We start from the raw sequence: 23,841 nt of genomic DNA on the forward strand, positions 1-23,841 counted from the left end.
CTCTAACATTGTCAAAATGTAACATTTTCCATGACAGATACAAGTTATAATCTAAAAAGGAGAACATATGAGCTACTTTCTGCAGTACATTCAGCCTTATTGTTTCTCTTGAAGTCTTGCTTTCTCTCGCTCTCTCACAGCCTGAATGAACTGGAGACATTTCAATATGCAGTAGAAAACTTCTTGCATCTTTGTGTTTCTTCTGACTTTATAGTAAGTTGATGCTAGTTCCTACTTCACTCAGTAATAGCATCTGTACTAAGGAGTGTTGTTGTATTGTCCCTGTAGTACTTAGATTTGTTGAGCTCATGGATCAGGAAAAAAAAATAGATTTTTGTGCCAGTGACCAGCAATTTTTTTTATTTATTTAAATTTTTTGTGCATGACCAGATAACATTTTCTGACATCTATTCTGAACGAAGCTGCCCTCGATCTGGCTTTGGACTGTTTTCATCTGTATTTGGCGCTGACTAAGTCAGTGGTGGCCAAACCTTTTGCCACATGGACCAAAACTATCCAGTGGAAAGTATTGGTGGACTGTAAAAGTATTTATTTTATTAAAAATGTAAAAAGGAAAAAAGTTTGGTTGCCTGCTTTGCAATAAGCTAAACATGCACATTTAACAAGAATGATTTAAAATGCAGGTTAAGGCGTACCAAAATCACCTTTTGCGTAGAAATTATGTTTATGGTCCTGTTTACTATTAAATTAACAGAAAAGTTTAATATTTTGTACTATGTAACATTTTTCATTGTGTGAGGATTTTTGTTTGGCAGCAATAGGCCTGTCGCGATAAACAATAAATCAATTAATCGCACGATAAATTAAAACTATCGACCTCATTTTAATTATCGGCTTTATTGTTTCTTCAGCCTTTTTCTCTTTCTGTTAATGACACTGAATGAACAAAGGCTCAACTCCGGTGCTCTCCACTGACTCCTCCCTTCCTCATATCCTTAGTGTAATGCCCAGCGCACATGACACGATCTTAGAGCTGTCGGCCGATTGTCGGCCCATTTTCAAAACCTGAGATCACACATTAGCCGACAGAAATTCTAGTTATAACGGTTCGATCGGGTCCAACAATGGGCACAGAATAATGGCTACAAGTTCAGTTAACTAATTTTAAAACCAGGCATTAATCAATGCTTTACTACAATCTACCTGCAATGCATGTGGCTAGTGTCAGCGTAAAGTCCTGACTGAATGAAAATCATTATAACCTATTTACGTCACGCTAACGAAGAACAGCTGAAAAGTTACCGGGTTTATCAACTGTGGTTGCAATTTTGCTCCAACTGCTTTAAAGCTCCCAGTCGGGAAAAACCCCTGATTTAGATCGGAGCGGCCACGACGACCTACTGTAACACAAAACACACTACAGGATGATCGGTTACAAAATCGCAAGCGACAATCTTAGAACTCCCAACGTTCTAAGATTGTCGTGGCAAAAAATCATGTAGTGTGAACTATTGCATCAGGTAGTCGATGTGCCCATCATCTCTATTTAAATCTAATTATTACTGAAGGCCAACATAGTATACAGACTTCATAATCTGCCCTCTTTTGGTTGAATGCAGTGTTTATTTCCACTTTGGCTTTATGTTGTTTAGTTTTTATTTTAGTAAATTTTTTGTTAATGGAGACTGAGAATCCATTTTATTTTTGATTGTTTTGTTTGTTTTGTTTATCATCCAGTGTTAAGTGTTATTTTGAAAATAAAGTGCATCTATCTTTGGCAGGAAATCGCATGCATTATTATGTCATTTCCATTAAATCAGTGTAAAAAAGTCTTCAAACAATATTATCGTTTATCACAATAATTTTTGAGACAATTAATCGCTCAGCAAAATTTGCTATCGTGACAGGCCTAGGCAACAAACATGTTTATCTACTTAAAAAAGGTCTTCATCTGCATCACCGCCTGTGCTAGGGCCAAATGTGTGCAATTCTTCAATTGCAGTAGGTGGCCGCACAAAATCTTTCCAGGGTACGCAAATGGCCCCAGAGCCGCACTTTTGACACCATTGGTTTGGATATTAGTGCCAGCGCCAAAAGGGAGCCCTGTATTTAGTAGTTTACACTTGGGATCAGATCAGCCTGTTTGCTTCTGGCTTTCTTAGATTTAAGTAAAAACAGAACAGCACAATATCAAAATCATAACTTGTTCTTTCTTATGTCTTCTGCAGCATATTGCTTTGTTTTAAAGAAGATCATATTGACTGGCTGAGCTCCCACCTGAGGCATGTTTTGCTAGAGAAACACCTATGCAGGTACTTGTTTTCTTTCTGTTGAAGTAAGATCACTTGATTAGAGCAATTTGTCCTCTTATCCTCTTAACCCTGGTCTCATTAACCTCTGTCATTACTCAGGTGGAATCTACACTAATGAATGTAGGGGATGGAGGCCCGGTGAGCAGAGAGATCAGTGCTCTGACTAAAGCATCCACTAGTATGGTGGGAAATCCCCCGCAGACGCTAACCCCTGAGTTTAGAGGAGATGCGAACCTCAGTCAGCAAAACAAGACCACTCCAACGAAAGACTGTAAGGCCTTAAAAGCCTGCCTAGGACTCTAGCAACTGCAACCATATTCCGGAAAATCCTCTGCCTCAACAGCCTAATAATGCACCAATGTCCAGCCCGGTTCTGGCCAGCTCAGAGAAGGGAACAGGCAAACAGACAGACACCCCAAAAGTCAGAGCTGATGGGTCTGGGGTCTTCCCCGCTCCCCAGTGGTCAAGTGGTGTAAAAGCCGGCCGGGAGGACGCTCTCAATCCATGTCACAGCAATGTGACATCTAGTAAAAAATCACACCCACAAACGCAGTCTCTGCAAAGTCTCGCTCCAGGGTTTCAGTGCTCTGCCATGTTCAAACCAGCCCAGCCCGTTGCCTTTATCCCCTCCTCTAACTTCTCCCCTCAGCTTTGTAAAATCACTCTTCCACCAGCATTGGGTCAAATCACAGCATTGAGAGATGCCACAAGCAGTCAGTTTCAAAAAGAAATTCAGCCGCAGGGCTCAGGTGTCGGAGGCAAATCTCTACTGCGGACTTACCCCTACTCGTTGTCCGTGGGCCGAGCTCCAGACAAAAAAGCAGCTGGATCAAACCTGAAGCTCAAACCCAACCACTCGTCAAGCAAGACTACCAAATCTCTAGGAGAGCATAAATCTTTAGCCTCTGTGGTTTGCTCACCAGCTATTACACTACCATTGCAGCATCCGTCATTAACTTCAGCAGCAGCCACTCACTACACCTTGTCTCCGACCGCTGCCATCTGCTGCGGCTCCGCACTGGCCGGCATCACTTCCCAAAGTCGGCTCCTGAACCATCTGGAAAAAGCCAACAGCATAGACAAGACAGCCATGGGTGCTCTTAATGCAATGGCCCCCTCTGCTACAGAAAACCACTCTGCTTGCTCCAACGAACAAAGAGATGTACCTCTCGATTTGTCCGCTAAATCAAAACGTCCGAAATGCATAGGCGACGCACCGGTTTCTGCGATCGAGCCTCATGGCGAGTCCAATCCGAGAGACTTTCTGAACGCAAAGAGGACTCATTCTACAGCTTACTGCTCAAACACACAGTATCCAGTTTTACCGAACTCCCACAGGAACGGATCGCATCAAAAGCAGTTGAGTCGGACTCAGAATCACCAGATTACAGAGTCCAAACCGACGTGGGGGAAGGGATCTGCACAGGAGTCCATTAAAAGTATCCCTGGTACATATGTAGGTGTGGCGAGCCCCATACTGGCTTCCACCCTAAGAGGCAAAGATGGAAAGGGGACCTTTGCTGATGAATTACAGAGCTTTGCAAAACAAGAGTTTATATCTATTATTGACCAAGGAGAACATCTGGCATCAGGAGGGAAGAAGCCATCCTGTCTGGTGAAGGGGAACCAACATGCTCAAAGCGGGAAGCATGTTAAAAACACTGGCACGGCCTTATCCAAGAATTGTCCCACTAAAGGAGCTCTGTCGGCCGCCCTGTTGAGCTCCGCCAACGCTGGAAGTCAAGAGAAATGTGGCCCCAACAAAGCAGCCGGGCCGTACTCTGCTGCTGCTGTCAGTCCAACCTGGCAGCCGCCGGCCCTCCTTCCTCACAAACCCGCTCCTCTTCAGAGAAAACCCCCCCAAGCATCAACAAAGACAAAAGGCACCGCCGTCGCAGAGGGGTCCAAGTTCAAGAGCCCGTCCAAACCTGAGGAGAACAAATGGGAGAGAATGAAGTCTCCCCTGTCCAACCTTGCTTCCATTGTTAAGCAACAAGGTCTTGAAACGACAGCTCACACAAATGAGGGGAGCACTCAAGCATCACCTGGCACATTGAGAAAATCCGATGTTCTGAACACACTCAGTGAGAGCAAAGACGTCCAATCTAAGCATGGTACTACTTTCGAATACCCCCCTTACAGGCCTGTGGAGAAATGGCCGTCTCAAGGAGAATCCACTCAAGTTACAAAAAGGCACGAGATGTTGAATGCTGCTAAACTTTCAGAAAATAACACCGCCGTTCACAGCACTAGAGGCGAGCACGCAAAGCACGGCTCCTCCAACCCCACTGGTCAGACTCATCTGTTTGGGAGCAATGCATCAACAAATGGGGGCAGGATGGAGAGCAAACTGGCCCAGGTGTTAGAAGGGGAGATATCAAGGAAAGAAAGTGGGACATCAAACGGTGCTGCGGGTGAAAAATTGGAGGGCATGGTTGCATCCATCCTTACAGGCCAGCGTAGAGGTGGGAGTGACGCGTTGAAGAAAACAGCAAACGGTACCAAAGAGGAGTCGCCGACCAAAGCAAAAGCAGCTGCTATCAAACAAAAGAAGAGCAGTCCTAAGAAACCAGCGAAGGAGAAGCCAGCATCAGAACCAGCAAAGAAGGCTGCAGGGAAGAGAAAGCAAGACAAAGAGAAGACACCAGTGAAAGTTTCTGTGAATAAAAAGGTACATTTTGTTGATACCTTGCCGATCTTTAGTTTAACATTCATTTTGGAGTCACTAGGGTGAGAAAATAACACATATAAAGGTTCTCATGAGCTGATTAGGTGGTCAGAGCTCGATTTCATGAACCCAGTCTATGATTGATTACTTCTAGGGTTTTATTTTGAGTTTGCTTTCTTTACTTTACCAAGAAAGTTTGTGATCAATAGCATCCTATTTAATGTGCTCCCTGTGTCCCCTGTGAATTTCAGCAGAAGAAACAATCTGCACCTGCACTGGAGCAGAATCTGTCGAAAGGAGGGCTTTCCCCTCAGAGTAAAGAGCCGAATCCAAAGGACAAGATCAGTTTCAATGAGGCTGAGCAAGCAGCGCGGAACAAAACAGGTACGGCCTTTTTTTATGGTTCGGACGGGTGCTTGAAATCCTTGCAAATGCTTAAATCAGTTTAGTGTTTTCAAGGTTTGGAAAGTAATGAACTGCACTACAAAGCGACAGTTTTGTAATAAAATGTAGCCTAATGCTTGATTAAAAACCTAAATTTGGAAAATTTTATGTGCAGTTGAAACCAGATATTTTCAAAGACACAGACACATTTATTTTTCACTACCTGAAATAAATCAGACTTTTGGTCTGTTAGAATTAAAAAACTTATTTCTATTGGCTAAATGCCAGAAAACTTAGTCTGAACCTTTTTAGATTTTAGAGGTTTTTGTGTAACTTTGTTTATTTACTGTGTTTAAGCAATTAATTTGAGTAAAAAGCTCACAATTTGGTTGTTTCAATGTAATGAATATTAATTATTCCTAATTTCTCAATGGTTTATTGATCTGTGTAATTGAAATTAAGTTGTCTTTTATATGCTAAACAACATTATTGAAATTGTAAATTTTTTTGTTTAATTACTGTTTTGTTCTCAGACCAGTCAGGTGTATGAGGTTTGTTAGACATTTCAAAACAAAAAGTCTTTATTCCTATATTTTAATTTTCCTAGAATATTATCACAAAACTGTTAGTAACAGTAACAAATGGTATCATAATCTGGAACTGAAACCGACTTTTCTGGGTTAATTTGTATTGTTTTTATTTCCAAAGTGTGGTGCAGGAAAAGTTTGAAATCTTACCTTGAAAATGCTTGAGAAGTTCTTGAATTTTACTGTGGGAATAATATACGAACGCTGTTTTGTGTCGTGAAGCATTTACTGCCTTTAAACCGCTCCCAGCATATGCGCGTTTGTGGTATTTATCATAGATTTAATTATGCTTTCCATTTTAGTGTTAGTGCAGTCACCTTAAGCAGTTTGTGTGCAGAGATCAGATGTTTCTTGTTTCTTTCAATTCATTTTCTTCACATTTACAGGCATAAAATCTGAACGCACCAATCAGATTTTATTTCATTCATTACAGATAAAAGCAATCCTCTCGGTGTAGACGCCTCGGTGTCTCCCAAAAACTCCACCGCATCCAACAAAGAACCAGAAGCGACAGAATCCTCCTTCCCACGACTGAGGAGAGGACAGCGACGGGCCGACGATGCTCGACTTGACCTCTGGGGGTTTGCAACGCCGTCCCCTCCGCCTCCGCTGCCCAAAGATGTGTCTCCATCGCCGCCTTCGACGCCCAGCCAGCCGGCTCGCCGTCCGAGAGGCAGGCCCCGATCGAACGCGTTGCCTGAACGAGCAGTTGAGGGGAAGGTCAGAACGGCCGGCGTCGAGGCTGACACGCCCCCACACAAGAAACGTCGGCGATGTTCCAGTAAGAAGTATGAGACTGGGGAATACATCACTGACAAGGACAAGCTGGAGGAGGGCGAGCACCTGGGAGACGCTCTGAGGCAGGACGCCGAAACTCCAGCAGGTAACACAGAATAGCTCCAGTTTGGTTTCAGAGTTTAAAGGTCTGGATTAGTATGAAAAACAAAATAGATTCATCTATCGACTCACCTATTTATCTGTTGTCCATCCAGCTGTTCGGTTTTTTTTAGCCATTTATCTGGCTGTGATTCATCCTTAAAAAGTCTTAAATTTATGTATCTAAAGATAAAGCATTAAAAGTTCTTAAATTTATTTAAAAATGTGAGATATCCTTAAATATGTCAATGACAGGTCTTAAATTTTGTCGTGGCAGGATTATTTAATATCCTATATGTGCTTTATTTTTCTTGAGACTTTTTTGTCAGGCAAACATTTGAGTCACCCGCAAACATTATCATTATGTCCTCTGACTCGAGGCGGTTGCGGCAACGCTAACTAGCTGCTAATAGTTAGCTAGCTAGCTTTTATGCATCTATCATGGGTAATTTTATCGTCTTTTTGCTGGGCAACTTTCAGCTTCGACATTCATCTTCAGTTTTCAAGTAATATCATGATTATGACATAATACTGAATGATTGAATGATGTTATTTAAAATGGGACAATGCAGGAGACATTTACTGTACCAGGTTATTGCTAATAATGCTAATTTCCACCTTTAGTCCCCAAAATGTAAAAAATGAATGAATGAATGCAAGTACGCCCTCCCAAAGATCAATAAGCTTTAATTTCAAACAAATATTTAACACTGGAACTCGAAGATATCATTTTAAATATCCAAAATAAATAAAAAGAAACAACAAATAAAATGGATACTGAAGTCTCTGTAAACAAAATTACCCTCCAAAAAAGAGGCTAGTTGAGACCAGAGCACCAAAATTAATACTTTATCATCCAGTCTTTGGAGAGAGATGCGAGAAAATAGAAATTATCAAGCTTGTTTTAATTCATCATTGGATTAATTGATTTATTGCTTATTACGACAGGCTTTAGTCCAACTGTCTTTTTCATTGTTCCTTTGTTTTTGTTTTTTATGCAGGTTTAAAATTCAAAGCTTAAAAAGTATAAAAATATCTATTGAGGACTTTAACAAACAAATAAACTAAAATAAAAAAAACGCCAGAAATTTGAGTGTGGAAAAGATTTGACTTTCTGACATGAAATGTTTTGGAAAAGGAGTCGGAGTTTTAAAACCTTTATGAAGTAAATCCGAAGTACGAAGGCAGTCACAGAGTAGTGTGTAATGTTATTGGCATATTAAACAACGGCAATAAAATACTCAGTTTGACACGTCATAGTTTAGCCTGTAAGAGCCTCGTTTTAAAACCGTTATTGTGCATTCATCCTTTTCTTTGGCAGTAGGGAGTTATTTAAATCATTTCAACTTGTTTGCGTGTGGCAAGTATTTGTCATTGTCTGACGTTTCATAAGTTAAAGTAAAAAAAACATTGTGTATCAGGGTGAATCACTGCTGGAAAACTTATGAATGATTGTGTAAGGATTGTAAATCTATTTACAGAGAGAAGTATGAAATCGCTCCTTTAAAAGCAGGAGAAAGAGACTATCTTTAGAACATGACGTAGGTGCTTGCTTTAGTCATTCAGATGTTTTACTCAATTCCTGCTTCTGCTTTTATCCAAAAACATTTTTTTCTTTTTATCTCCAGTTTAGTTGGAGTTTAGATTGTTGTCACTTCTTCTCTAACAAATGAATCCCTTAACTTATATGCAGTTCTGGGAAGAGTGACTTTGTTTCTCGTTTGTTAAGGTTCTATAGATGATGCCCCCTTTATCAGATCTTTTAGCCTGCTTCATGTCGTCATGAAGGTTCTGTTTAATTGATGAATCTTGGGTTAGTTAGTGTAAGAGGAAAAATAATAACTTGGAAACTGCATTTTGTATTTACTTCATCTAGGGCAGGGGTCTCAAACTCCAGTCCGCAAACCTACAATTTTTAGATGTGCCACAGGTACAAAACGCTGGAATGAAATGGCTTAATTACCTCCTCCTTGTGTAGATCAGTTCTCCAGAGCCTTGCTAATGACCTAATTATACTATTCAGGTGTGGTGCAGCAGAGGCACATCTAAAAACTGCAGGACTGCGGCCCTCGAGGACTGGAGTTTGAGACCCCTGATCTAGGGTATTATAACCCTGGTGTATAATAAGCCTGGCGGGCCACAAGGCTTTACCACCAGGCTGAGCTCTGGTTGTTTATTTATTGTAGGTTGTGTTGTTTTAATGTTTGCCTTTTATAAGATAGAAATTTTACAGTTCATGCTTAGACTTTGTTAAAGAACCGCTGGACCACCAGGCTTAGCAGGTTTTCTGGGGCAAACTCTGTTGTCTGATATTAAAATTTGTTTAATGCTTTTATAATGCTTTTTATTTGTTTAATGCACAGTAAACTGTGACCAAAAAAAACAAACAAAAACAGAATAAATCTGTGATGGCAGCAGGACCTTAACGTTTTTATCTTCTTAAGGATATGCTTTGAAAATGGCTGCTTGTTTTATAAATTATGTCTCGACAAATAAAACATTTAAGAAGCAGAGAACTAGAACAGCTAGATCACCTGAGAATTTCCTTCAGCAACTTGAGTCCACAGATGAAGCAGGAGGAAGAGGAGGCACATGTCTTTCACTTCCTCTTCTCTCCTAATTGATCAGTATCCTGATTGATTAGCTCTATAGTAATAGCCAAAATCAGTCACACAGATGGACACAGATAGTTGAATAAAAAGCGGGAATATCTGTGTTGTTTTGCCTATTAGACCGTTTTGTCAGTGATTCCTGCAGACAGGCTGCTTCTCACAGCAGGGGGGCGTTTTCAGTGCAACACCAGCAGACCACATAGGAAGCCGAGCAGACTATTGCACAAACTTTACAAAGAACAGCATCATACTTGGAGGAAATAATACAAGAATGTTGTTTGTTTATTTTTTATTTTTTTAGTTTCAGAGCCTTTAATAAACTGAAACAGAGATGATTCAGTTCAGTTCAAAAATATTTAATTAGTCCCAAAGGGAAGTTAAATGTTGTAACTTATATCATCCAGATATCTTCAAAGAGTCGTTGTGGATGGTCATGCTGTGGGCAGGATGGCTCTCCAGTAGCAGACAGTCTTCCAACGCATCTCAGTAGAGCTCTGACTGAAGACTGTTGGCAGTCATGTTATGCTAACAGCTCATTTACCAGAGACCATATTTCACAGTAACGTGTCCTGGATGACACCATCAATTGTAAGCAAGCACTGCTAATCTGCCTCCTTTGCTTTTGCTTCTCCTCTTTAAATCTCCCTCTGACGTTTTGTTACAAAGCAGAAAGACGTTGGAGTAGGGGATCTGAGCCATTATGATCGAGGGCTTGAACTTCCTCATCTCTCTCTGCTCTGTATCCTTTTCAGCTCCTCTGGGATTTTATGTCATAGTTCAAGTATTATTTGAGCTTTTGAGATGTTAATCAGCTGCTCCCAGTTCCAAAAACAATACGTTGTTGCCACGGTTACGCATCACAACAACTGTCCTCAAGTAAAATAAAAGTAAGAGCAAAAATCCTTAGAGCTGCACAGCGTTCAAAACAAGACAATAATGTGCAGAACCACCAGGTTAACAATAAACTATCAAATCTAGTAGATTAAAATTTACATGAATATTAAAATTTAATTTTTTCTTAGCAAAATGGAAACAATCAAATTGACTTAATAAATCAGCCTAAATCAGTCGTCTTTGAGTTCAAATGTATTGCCATCAATACCAGTTTGAACTTTACACTCTAATGTAAAAAAAGAAAGAAAATAACCAAAAAAAGAGAACAAGTTAAGACAGTTCATGTTCCTTTTAACGCACAAAAAATAACAAAATAAATAAATAACAAAAAAAGAACAACAAGCACAGACAGTCCATGTTGTCAGACTGAGAGGTTTGCTGCTGGTATAACCCAGAATAAATGGATTATGGCTTATTTGTTGAGGGTTTCCAAGTCGAGTCGCTGGGTGAACATACTGAGGTTCATCTGACAAAATGTAAAGGTGCACTGGGAGTTAAAGATGTGACCTTTAGCTAAAGGGGGGCTAAAGGTCAAACCCAGATGGAGTTTTCTGTGGTTACCCTGTTAGGTGGATTATTGGTTATGACTTGATTTAGGAGTGTCACTGTCTCTGCTCCTCCATTTCCCTGCTGAGCTTTGATCACATTAGCTGTTTGGGGAATAGATTATTTTATAATTCAACGATGGGATTAAGGAGTCAAAGGAGTCAATAGTTTGCAGATATTTCTTTACCTTTTTTCATGCGCCATTAAACCAATAAGAGTTTATGTAATATAGGAACACAAAGGAGTGCAGCAGGAAAATGTTCATGAATTTCTAACAATCTTATCAATAAAGACCTGAAAGGGAATCAATAGAGGGAAGAAATATGAACATGTTCGCAAGGCGTCTCACATTTGGCTGTAGCTTGGTGCTACTCTGCACAACTTTTAATCAATCCTGTCTGCAGATGCGCAGAGGGATCGGTGTCCGAGTCCAGCTGCCCCCAGCCCAGAGCCCCCTCCCCCACCCAAACCCTCATACACTCGCTCCGGATCCGTCCGCTACCAGGAGAGAGAGGAGTCCGAGTGCAGCAACAAGCCTTCTGGAAAAAGGAAGTTCAAAAGCAAACACCTCAGTGACAGTGATGAGCCCAAGGTACGCTCCTGGTCCTTTATCCCGAGCTGCAGCACATTTCTAACCATGTACAGTTCTGTAAATATGTAAGATTGCACTGCCCCCCTGTGGCCAGATGACACGCTGTTCTTCACAGATATGGGATCAGCTGGGACAGCAGGTATCCACATGGATGATAAACGCCCAATTCTTTTCTTTAGAGTAAGACCAAGCGCAGCAGCTCAGGGAAACGCGGCTCCTCCCTCCCGCTGGACGACGATAGCGCTGATGCAAAATCGCAACCCACGCCTCTGCCAACTCCAAAAAGTTTGCCATCTTCTCCAACCGTCAAGAAAAGCTCCTCAGGAAGAAGCAGTGGTTCCGACTCATCTCCTAAGAGGCCGGTTCCTCCTGAGGTCCGCCGACTCATCGTGAATAAAAACGCTGGAGAAACTCTGCTGCAGCGCGCCGCACGCCTCGGCTACCAGGTAAACCGCCGTCACTGCGATCCGATCGGTTTGTTACTCCAAAACCAGAGACGTTCCGAAAGTCTGTCCGTCCTCTGCTGGGCAGGACGTGGTCCAGTACTGTCTGGACAAGGACATCAGGGAGGTGAATCGGCGGGACAACGCAGGCTACACGGCTCTTCATGAGGCGTCCTCACGAGGTTGGACTCAGATCGTCCAGATCCTCCTGAAATACGGAGCCGACGTAAACTGCAGCGCTCAGGATGGAACGAGGTGGGCTTATGAAGTAACTAGTTACATTTACTGGAGTAATTTTATTGCTTAATTTCTGCATTTTCTACCCACTGAATGATAAACAAACATGTTATAACCAAAAGTTCACCGGACACAGTTTTTGTTAAAGTTTCATCAGTTTTCTATTGAACGCTGAAACGATTAATTGTGATGAATTGATTAATAGTCAACTAATTTAGTAATCGATTAATCATTAACTGGAGTATGCGGTCAAAAAATACCATTTGCTGAAAAACATCTTATTCAGAGCAGCAAATGAGCCAAAACTGTTCATATTTTACATTTAAGATATAATCACCTTTGTCTTTAAATATGTTTTCCCCAAACGTCTCAAGTTGGTTTTAAATTAAATTAAATTAAATTTAAAATTAATTACTAAGTCAAATGACTAAATCCTTAATTTAAAAAAGATTATTTGGAAAAAAATTCATTTTGCCTGATTTTGTTATTTTGTAATTGCGATATTTATAGGAATTATTTCATTTTTGTCTTTAAATTTTCACATAACTTTATATTTTGGGCTGCCTGATTATGTATTTTTTAAATATTAAGTGATCGATGTTTTGATCAGTACCTCAGTACTTTAGTCGCCTTTTTACCAAATACTTTTTTACTCTTGAGTAATTTTTTGGACGACTACTTTTTACTGTTACCTGAGTGAAAATATGTTAAATTATTGCTACTCTGATGGTGATTTGTGGTCATGAATGTAGGAAGTATAATTAGCTTTACCAGATGAGCTCAGGGCAGGTTTTTGATTTGGTGTCATTTGTTACCTTGTAGATTTCCTGAAACCCACCTGTGTGTTTCTCCCTCTAGGCCACTTCATGATGCAGTAGCCAGCGACAACTTGCCAATAGTTTGGCTTCTGCTGAACCACGGAGCCGACCCGACGCTGGCGACTTATTCTGGCCACACGCCGGTCAAACTGGCGCACAGTCAGAGCATGAAGACCTTCCTCACAGGTACTGACGCTGTTTCTGCCAGAAGTCGACCCACAGCAGCAATATTTAACCAGAGAGCTGTTTACACGCTAGCAAGGATCTCATGAAGCCAACCGAAAGTAAACAAAACGTGAATAATTGATGATGTGTTTTCCAAGAGTGAAAGTGTCAACACATTAATAAACACTGTGCCCACTTCTCATTTGGCACGGCGAGGCGGATTAACATCTGCTGTTGGGTCCAGCGTCTCCTTCAGAGCAGGACAATAACTGTTGTCAAACGCGCTGCTCGTCCTGCTGCTGGGACTCTGCAGCCGCCCCGATGCCGAACATGACAAGCGGTGATTATAGTGACGAAGTAACCAATCAGGAACAGACGAGCCGACTTTATAAAAAGCAGAGATGACTCAGTTGTTTTTGTTTGTTTCTGGATCGCTAGCCTTATTCATCCAGGATTTACAGAAAAATATCTTCACAGCAACCATTAAAGATGAATAATTATACACACAGTTCAAAACAGGCCCGTCTACATGCTGTAAGAAGACATTTTTTTTCCTTCGTCAGACTAAACTGTTACATGAAAACATATTCTTATTTGTGAAATCCCAAAAATATGAGAATATTGTTTTATAGCAGGTTTCTGAAACACTGTCAGCATTTTTATCAGTTCATTAGAAGCAACAGTTTTCAGTTCAGCATTCAGCTGCATCTCTTAAAATGTCTTTCTGTTTAATAATCTTAATCTGGTGCTCTGAGGATGCAGTGTGCACAAAATCCAGATTCTGTGTTTTTCACTGGTCAACCCAGATTTTTTTTTGTTATATTTCAAATGTAAAATTCTGTTATGATCCAGAGGAAGACATGCTATATCTAATTGTGGCGGTGAATGTCGCAATAACGACATGATCAGGTGTCTGGGTGTCCTTAAATTTGTGTTGCAAAAATTTAAGACCTTGAAATGTCTGATTTAAAAAAAAAAAAAAAAAAGTAAGTTAGCTTTAAATCACAGGTCTTAAATTATGTCATGGCAGAACAATCTAATCTTGTATATTCTGTGTCATTTAAAAAACAAAAGAATTTGCAGGACTTTTCTGTCAGGCAAAATTTAGAGTTGCACTCAAACATCTTCATTCTGTTCTGTGACTTGAGGCAATTGAGGCTACTGCTAACTAGCTGCTAATATACCTTAGCTAGCTTGCTAGGTTTTTTTGCATCTGTCATGGGTCAATTAAAATTTATAGCCAATTTGCTGGGCGACGTTTGGCTTCTCCATTGGATCACTTCTGCTGCTAATCCGTATGATGCTAGCTGCATCTTGTGCAAAAACAAGTTTGGCCTCACAAAATACGAGATATTCTGCACATTTCTGTTGGGATAGATGTCTTAAGTTTTATTCATAATGCCCTTAAGAAGGTCTTTAAAAGTCTTAAATTTGAGTTGGTGAAACCTGCAGAACTCCTCTCAGCTTCTTTCCATCTGTTGATGTTCAAACTGTCACTGAGTATTGATGCAGTATACTTTATTACTTTATTTTCAAGAGTATTGTTCTGACCTGGAAGGCCGCGGTGAAAAGGATTCCAGTTTACCCTGGGATTTCTACAGCAGCTCGCTGTTCGGTAAGAAACCTCTTCACAGATCTGGCTGCAAATGAAGCTCATGTTTATCATTTACAAAGTCAGTTAGAAAAATTGTATTATCTGTTCTTTCTTATATTGGGGATTTTCTTTCAGGCTTTGAGGAAAGTCGACTGAAGTTTTCATACCAGGAAACATTCGGACTGGATAATAAATCCATAACAATGCATATCACAATAAACACACGATCAATATCAATAGTTAATCCATCTGATAGAATATTCAATATTTAGAATATTCACTGAACTCTGATCCAGAACTGCACAGCATTCTGGGAGATGTAGGCAGAAGAAAGGCTTTAGCTGCTCAACTAAAATAAAAATAAAAAAACAACAGCGTGGAGTGAAAAGTAAAATAAAGTAAAATATTCTACCAGTGTGGCAGTATTTCAGATATTTAAAATAAAAAAAGGAATCAATGATTATTGATATCAACTGATATGAAACTTTTTCAGCCCCAGGAGACAGAAATAACTTCACTAATAATATCAACATCCATCCATAATTTATGTCATATGGAGTAAAGTTTGAGCTGCTCCTCACCATTTTATCTGCACTTTGACAGATGTTGTTGCCCTTTAATCCAGTAATTCATTATTTAATTTTAACATTATGTTCTCCTCTAATTTCTCGGTTTGTGTCCAGGCTGCTAATCCTCACATCTGCTTGTTTGTTTACTTGTAGACTAAACTTTTACAACAGCTTTTGGTCTTTAGGTTGCATGGTACAATCATGATTATTTTTAAGACCCTCGGTTTTTAATATAAAATTTGTGATTTTTTTTTAGGGTGATTTGTTCTGTTGTATTTTCCCTCAGCATGTAGCTGTGAGGGTTTAGCATTTCCTTTTAATAAACACTGTGATTGGCTGAGGGCGGACCGACCACTAGGGGGCATCCAGGCCTCGTGTTTTGCAGCCAGCTGGATATCGTCTCTATTTCCTGTGACCTCTGTTGACCCCTCTGTGCAGAAACGGACCAGGAGCCGTGCTGGGACTTCCTACTGTCTGAGGAGAACCAGGAGCCGGAGGAGGAGAACGGAGACGTGAAGCCGGAGAGGGACTCAGACAAAGACTGTCTTGTGTTTGAGTTCTCGTCTGAGCCACTTTTACCCTGCTACCATGTTCAGGTTTCACTGACACAGGGGTGAGTTCAAAACGACGTTACCGAGACAAAGCAATGAAGAGAACAGAAAAGAAAACCCGTGGAAGGTTTTTAATCTACGTTCAGAGTCTGGATAATTTAAAAACATGTTTACTTCCAGCCTTTATTCCATAGTCTGAAATGTGTAACATTGTTCCTCACAGTCCGTGGATGGGCAGCCTTCACAATGTTTAAATATCTGAAACAAATCAATTCATTAATTAATCAATGACCTTTCGTACAGAACCACAGCAACACAAACCGCTTTACATATGAAGCAATGAAAACAACATAACAACCTGAAAAGAGATCAAATAAAAATAAAAATCACCCAGTAAGTCTGTTAAACTTACACCACAAAGGATAAGACGAAGAACCGGGTCTACGTAGATCGGGTTCTTCAAAGGATGCAGACTGAATTCGGACTCGGCTAATGTCTGAAGAAACAACTTCTTCACTGACCAAAATGAATTCAAAGAATTAATAAACAGGTTTTGACAAACTTCACATCTACAACATTTTAAAATAAATCCTGTTACAGACATGCGGTAGTAAAAATGGCTCTTGGCTGACGAGGCGTTTTTTCTTTTGTTCTTCCTCCCTGGCAGCTTCTGTAACTGGTTCCTGCTGACGGACGTCCTGAAGCGGCTGAAGATGTCGGCGCGGATCTTCCGGGCCCGTTACCCGCACTTTGAGGTTGTGAGTTTGTCCCAAGCCGAGCTCTGGAGGCAGGTCTCCGTCAGCCAGGTCGGCTTCCCCCGGAAACGCGGCGGCGGCGGTGATGATGATGAGGAGGAGGAGGACGAAGAGGGCCCGGTGGAGCTGGTGTGCTGCGTGCCGGAGCTGCAGAGACTGCTGGGCTCGTCCGTTCACATCTTACCGGAGGAAGAGGAGGAGACGCCGCCGCCCACAGCCAAGTGTCGGAGCCGATAGCCCCCCCGTCCGCCCCGCGTTTCCATGGAGACAGCAGGAAGCCTCTCCGTCCGGCGGGACTGACCCCCGCGACAACCCTGACCCTTGACCTTTGACCTCACACAGGAGTGGTCAATGCAGGAAAACAGCTTTCAGGTTCTTATCTTTAGGTATATTTGAATACACAAGAAACTTTTTTACTGATCCGTGTGTACATGGTTGTGTAAATGTATATCAGGGTGAACATATTTGGTTACATAAATGAGTTGCCGTGGCGACGAGCCGGCTAATTTTTCCGGTCTTTCAGTTTAGCATTTAGGAGACGACCCGAGACTTTTATTTTGAAGGACTCAAGGGAGAGAAGAAACCGTGGCACATAGTGAGACACATTTCCGCTTCGCTCCACTTGGTCGCCATCATGGACAGACAGACCGTCATGAATCAAACGACATCATCGAACGACATCATGAATGACATCATGAACAGACAGAACGTCATGAATTGAACGACATCATGAACAGACAGAACGTCATGAATTGAACGACATCATCAAACGACATCATGAACGACATCATGAACCGCCACGTTGAGAGTTTGTTTACAGAACCAGGCAGACGTTCTCCATTCATCATGAACTGTTACAGAACCATGGAGGTCCAGAGACGCCCGCCCGACAGACTGCAGCCATGACCCGACCCGACCGGACCCGACCCAAACCCCCCACAGTGTTTCCAGATCCCAGAGTTCTTTGTGTTGGAGCTCCACTGTTTGTTGTGCTTAATTTAATAGTCATTAATATATTGAACTGTTGTGTATCTGAGGAGCCGGTGTGAGGAGAGGCCCTCCATGGTTGGTGCTTCGTTCTGAAATGTTCTCACTAAGGATCCCTTTACTCTGAGATTACTCTCCCTCCTTCAGAACCAGTGTTTCAGAAACAGCTAAAGTACAGTTTTATTGTACTGGTGCTAAAAATAGAGTTTTGTGTTGACAATCAACGAAGTTTCTTTCTTTCTTTTCTTTTTTTTTCTTTTTTTTGCTTTGACGTCACAAACTAATAAAAGATATTTAAGGTGTAAAGAAAAGTTTAGTTTAGCTGAGGGGAAATGGGACGCAGCTAGACTGAAGGAGGTCCTGGAAGAGGATTTTATTTGATTCTTTTATAAGAAATCAAGCAGAATAAAGCATGATTGTGAATCATAGTTGGTCTCTGTTTTTGTTATTAGTGGGTTGTTCAAATTAGGGATACAGCTAATAATTATAGTGTTTTATCAATTTACTAACAATTAATTGAGTGATTTGATTAAAAATTAACACATTTTGCAGATTTTTCATTTAACCGCTGAAGCTTATTTATATATTTAAAAAAATTAAATGAATGCAAAAGGTAAAATACAGCAACTGCACCTAAAAAATACATTTTATACCAACATGTGAAAAGTTCAGCCCTTTCCGCTCAACTTGACAGAGAGGGCTGAACTTTTAATGTACTATTATTTAAAGTATATTTAATGATACTTTTAACTATTATTAAAAGTAAAAGAACAGAAATACACTGTACACATCTGTTTATTTCTTTTTTTTTATTAACTGGTTAATAATTGCATAGGAAAATAATAGATTTATTTTTTCCTTTACAGATTTGAATTATGTGAAACTAAAACTGCAACTTAATGAGATCTGGGTCAAAAATATATATACCAAAAATGATTTATTTTAGTGAAAATTCAAAATGTAGATATATTATTATTACTGCTCTGAGTACTTTGTTCTTTCAACGAATTGCCTACTTTAATGTCTAATCAATTACTAAGTTGACGATTAATCGATTCATCACGATTAATTGTTTCACTCGTGTTCAGATTGAAGCTGAAGGCTCGACTTTAATGAATTTTTTTTATGGTTTAAACTCCTCAGAAGTAATTTTTCAAAGAAGTTACAATAATTATCAAGCATTCGCATCAATATGATGGTTGAAATAACTAAATAACGGATTAAAAACAATAAATATCTTTATTGTTGGTCTTGTGTCTAGATTCAATAATTTAAAGCAAAACGGTTTTTTTAATTGGAAATGTTTATTTTGTTGATATGGTTTTGATTAAAATGTTATTAATTTCAGACACTGTAAATAGCTCGATTAATAATTTAAATCGAGTCCCTTAACTTAAAAAAAAAAAACAAAAGGAGGAAAAAATCTGAACTAAAAATGAATCCGACCGCTGCGGTGAGCTTGGATTTATTTTCTCCACTAGAGGGCGCCACAGACAGCAGCTCAGCTCACTGAAGACCTGAACAATCCTGTTTTATTGGTGTTACGTCACTGTTACATGCGGCTGCGCATCTGCAATAAAACCTCATTCTGGGATCATCTGATAAAACACATTAAATCTGAATTTTATGCCGGACAGCTGCAGTTCAGACACAAGGAAGAGACGAGATTTAACTCAGGGAAAAGTTAAAAAGTACTTGGTTAAAATGTAACTGATTATAGCTGATTCAAGATTGTACAATGATGTCATCAGATGGAGAGAAAAAAATAAAGTTGTGTATGAAGTCATTTTATTAAATATATACAAATAATTTCAAAATAAATTAAGGCAGAAGAAAGTTTAATAATACTCAATTAAAAGTAATTATTACAAGTCAAAGTATCATTACTCATGTAAACTGCAATACTTCAAAGTAACAATATTACTCAAATTTAGTATTGTTAAAAGTAAAAGTATCTTAATAATATTGTGTAAAAGTAGTGATACTTCACAAAAATATTACTCAAGTAAAAGTAATTAAGTATTATTAAAAGTAAAGGTATCTTAATAAGTTTACTCAAACAAAAGTAACAATACGTCATAATAGCAGTAGGGCCTATATAATGTAGCAAAACCACTCCAAATAGTACATTTTTTCCAAAACGTTGTTCGAGTACATGTAACTAAGTAAAAGTATCTAGTTACTACCTACTTTTAATAAACAAACTTAAAACTCATATCAAAGCATTTAAATCGCATTAGAAGCAGGTTTGAGCTGGTTTTACTGGAGTTTCTCTGGTTTAAATGGGATGATTCATGCTCTGCCACCAGTATGTCCGCCATATGCGTCCCAGTGTGACCGGAGCGGGGCAGCGATGCCAGCCGCCGCCCCTGGCAGGGACTCCGGGTCCAGATGGTCCCGAATGCCGGGAGGTTACTGCAGTTCATGCTGCGACCAGTTCGCCCTGTTCCGTTTGATCAGCTTTATTGACAACGGAAGATCAGATACTTTGGGGAAAACGCTGAAAAGTTCAGATTTAGCAGGTTTTTTCCTCTTTTTTTTTTTCTCCCATCATAACTCATCTGGTCTGTTCTCAGGCCAGGGTTCGGTTTCATGGCTGGGTCTCTGTAAATCTGGGGCCGTCAAACATCCACCCGGGACCCCGCAGGTCCTCCCCCGTTGCGCCAACCCTCCGCCGAGCCTGGCCCCTGATTGGTCCGCAAGGACAGGCAGCGGCCTCTGATTGGAGGAAAATGAGGGCAAGTCTCCGCAAGCCCACCGACAGACTGATATAAAACACCGAAGAATAGCAGGAAGGCTTAGTCCATATAAGGTAAGATGATGGAAAATAACAACTTTCTCTCAATATTATTTGAATAAAAACTTTTGAAACCATCACGATAATATTTGGATTACTTTTCCCTATGATTATTCTTTTTGTTAGTTGCTTTTTATGGATTTTATGCTGACCACAATTATTTACTTTGATAATAAACAGGGTAAATGTCATGAGCAAAGAGTCCTACAGCCATTTTATTTGACCAGATTCCTTTTTATGAAGTAAGAAATACATTTGGTTAAAGCATTCTGCAGATTTAACTTTTACTTAATATATACAGTATATATATTTAAATGTTTCTTGAAACAGTCACCATGTTGTGACAGTAAGTTATGAGACAGATAATCTATGAACAACGTCTGGCTCCCTCTGCCTTCTCCTGCTGCTAACTAGAAACAACCAATCAGAGCCAGGAGGCGGGTCTTAGAGCTGATTCTTCTTCCTGTCAGCAGAGCTTGTCCTGAATGCTAATGCTAGTTAGCATGACCACCGATGACAGCGGGCAACGGTAAGTTGTTTCTTTGCCGTTAGCACATTTAGCAGCGAGTACGTGAGTTAATTGACAGCACTTAGGCCCGCCTCCTTGCTCTGATTGGTTGTTTTTAACTGGGAGCGCAACATTTCCTCAGATGGCAATAACAGTAGTTTGGCAGTTAGATGGAGATTGATGTTTTCACTAATTATTTTTCTCATACCGGTACAAGATAGTGACAATTTTACAAAATATGTTAAAAAAAATAATTTTTTTATTTAAGTTTTTTTAAAATAAAGTTTAAAAGCTTGATACATTTGTCACTAAAACTTTTGTGGCATAAATTTGCTTCAACTGATTCAGTCCTAATTTGCTGAATTTTTTGTCAAAAAGTTTGAGGTATTCTTTCGTTTTTTGACAAGAATTTTAGTTGTGTTTTTACATTTTTATTTTGTAAAAAAAAAAATTTGACGAGGCTCAAAAAATGTAAAATTTACTACATTCTTTATCACTTACAAATTAGGCAGGGTAACACCTGGCATGGTGCTGACACTATAAACCATTACTTGATATTTTACCTTTACAGAGGCACTAAAAGTTTGCATTTCACTCTGATAATAAGCTATTTTTGATTTATTTTATGTATTTTTCAGGCAGAAATTACTTCTAACACTGCGTAAACTCATCACCTCTGTATGCCATTGTGCCTCATTTGCAACATAATTTTTGGTTCGAGTTTTCGTCACGCTCCAGCCAGACAGGCGAGACAAGCCGTTCTTTTTGCTGCTGAACTGAAAGTTATATCTGTTGCAATTCGCTTGCAACAAACCCAACAAAGCTGCTTTCTTAAATCTGCGAAAGTTCAGGGACATTTGAGGCCCTTTTGTGTATTTAAATGCAACATTCTCTTCAAAATCAGCAAAAGAGAGAAAGAGATCCAGGCTGGGAGTTTTAATTCAGCTGCTTTTCTTCTTGGTCTGGATTCTCGTGGGAGTTTTGAGGAAACGTTCGAGCCGAAGGAGTTCACCGAGGACGCTCGTTGTCTTTGTTAACGGCTCCTTGAGCGCGTTATGTAAGAGTCCTTTATGAAAGCAACAAAAAAACGAGGCGGTGCACAGATTGAGGAAGTCCTGCCGACTTCTCCTGCATGTAAATTTAAAGCTGGAGGCTTCCTTTTCTCTCTGGTCTCACTGAAATCTCGACAAGCCTCGACTTGTTGCTTCTTCTGTTGAAATTAAATCTTTCAGTCTGAATTTTCCCTAAAAACCGATAAAGAACCTGTAAGAGTGTTGTGAATACATAAAAAAACACATAATAATTGCAAAATTACATTGCAATTATGCACTACTGTTGTGCATAACTATTCAAATGTTAATTGCGCGACAATTATGCACAGTATATTGTTTTGCAATTAAAAGTTTTAAAGCATTAATTTAAAAAATGTTAAATCAAAGCTTTTTGGAAGCCATCTTGCCTGCTGTTGTATTTTTTTGCAGAATAGATCAAAGTCAGCTGAACTGAATGGACAGACATTTTGAAGACTTCCCACCTTCGTCCACATCTTCTATTATGCCTCCTTGAACAGGTTAGGGTGTTTATATAAATGATACCAAACATGTTCATTCATAAATCATTCTTAGATAAAGAGATTTTAGTCTGATCAGTTCAGATTGAGCTGTTTCTCTGTCACTTTAAATTCACATAAGCTGCTGCTGGCCACAACCTCACCTCACCATTTACACTCACACATGAAAATGGCTGCAAATTGATCCATAATTATGCAACCACACGTCTTTGAAAAGCAGAAGTGGAGCCTCCTGCACAACCAACAAGAATGCAGCAGGTGGTTTCTGGATGGTAAGTCAACAACAAAACACTTGTCTTTTCCAGCAGCCATTGAACTGCGCACACAGCGGTAAAACCAGCTGACCAAACAACCTGAAGCTTTGGTTGCTAGGTAACAGCGCAGTGCCCTTCCATTGTGATTTAACAGTCAGAAGATTTTTGAAATGGCTCATTTTCCAAAAACCAAAAATCCTTAACTTATTGCCAATAATGGCTGGGTGTTTTTTTTTTTAATAAAGTTTTTGTACTTCCATTTGTGTCTCTATACTTTTAAAAAACCCAAATGCTTAAAAAAACCTATACAGCCTTTTTGCTTTTTTTTAAAACAATAAATTAATGGGGTTTTTTATATCTGGAAAACGAGCTGTTTCAAAAACCTCCCAATTTTGAATTCACATTCGACGTACACTGCACTGTTACCTAGCAACCCCAGCCGAGCAAAATCCAGTTACCTAGCAACCCAAGCTGAGCTCCAGCAGGTTTGGGCAGCTGGTTTTACAGCTGTATGCGCTGTATAATGGCTGCTGGAAAATATGAGTTTTTTTGTTGACTTACAATCTACAAACTACTTGCTGTATTGTTGTTGGTTGTGCAGGAGGCTCCACTAATGCTTTTGAGTCTAACTCAGAGTAAAAGATGTATAATTTTCATGTGTATAAAGTGTAAATGTTGAGTTGGGGGCGTGGCCAGCAGCAGCTTATTTGCATAAAAGTGACAGAAGCCTAAAGCAGCTCAGCCTGAAAGGAGCTCAAAGTAGTCAGAACTGATCAGACTAAAATCTCATTATCTAAGAATGATTTTGTTAAAAAATGTAATGAACATGTTTTGTTTTGCCCATAAACCATCCCAACCTGCTTTCAAGGAGGCACAGTGACGTACAATACCTTTAAATTTTGATTTATGAGGTGACAAAACGTGAAAAGGTTGGAGGGTTTAATAGTTTTCCAGCACACTGTGTGTCTGTTTCTGTCCCAGCAGCAGTGTTTGATATCTTTTGTTTGTGCCAACATGAGGACATCTAATAGGGTTAGATGCAGAGTCTCCCTGACTTCCAGGCTAAATTTAACATCAGAGGAAGACAGGAGCTCCATCATGCACTGACCTGCTGCAGACATGAGCTTCACCCTGCATGCGGCTCTCCGTCCAGGCGCTCTG

At 39.9% G+C, this 23,841-nt stretch overlaps 1 protein-coding gene and 1 long non-coding RNA gene across 2 annotated transcripts in view; one reads left to right on the top strand and one right to left on the bottom strand.

Moving 5' to 3' along the window:
* Nucleotides 1-17,979, top strand: part of bcorl1 (BCL6 corepressor-like 1) — a 29,360-nt gene extending 11,381 nt beyond the window's left edge. Inside the window, 12 exon segments of the mRNA XM_032555097.1 lie at nt 2,190-2,273; nt 2,373-2,567; nt 2,569-4,944; nt 5,193-5,325; nt 6,346-6,795; nt 11,245-11,432; nt 11,612-11,878; nt 11,964-12,130; nt 12,971-13,116; nt 14,633-14,710; nt 15,697-15,871; nt 16,477-17,979. Coding sequence (XP_032410988.1) covers nt 2,268-2,273; nt 2,373-2,567; nt 2,569-4,944; nt 5,193-5,325; nt 6,346-6,795; nt 11,245-11,432; nt 11,612-11,878; nt 11,964-12,130; nt 12,971-13,116; nt 14,633-14,710; nt 15,697-15,871; nt 16,477-16,801 — 4,506 coding nt within the window. The 5' untranslated portion in view covers nt 2,190-2,267 and the 3' untranslated portion in view covers nt 16,802-17,979.
* Nucleotides 1,174-22,730, bottom strand: LOC116714485 (uncharacterized). Its single transcript, XR_004338062.1, has 3 exons — nt 22,719-22,730; nt 8,752-8,757; nt 1,174-1,301 (listed from the first exon to the last, which is right to left on the bottom strand). It is a non-coding gene; the product is annotated as an uncharacterized LOC116714485 (long non-coding RNA).
* Between the last annotated feature and the right edge of the window lie 1,111 nt (nt 22,731-23,841).

The sequence above is a fragment of the Xiphophorus hellerii genome, chromosome 23 (assembly GCF_003331165.1).
Source record: "Xiphophorus hellerii strain 12219 chromosome 23, Xiphophorus_hellerii-4.1, whole genome shotgun sequence".
In the NCBI taxonomy this organism is placed as follows: Eukaryota; Metazoa; Chordata; class Actinopteri; order Cyprinodontiformes; family Poeciliidae; genus Xiphophorus; species Xiphophorus hellerii.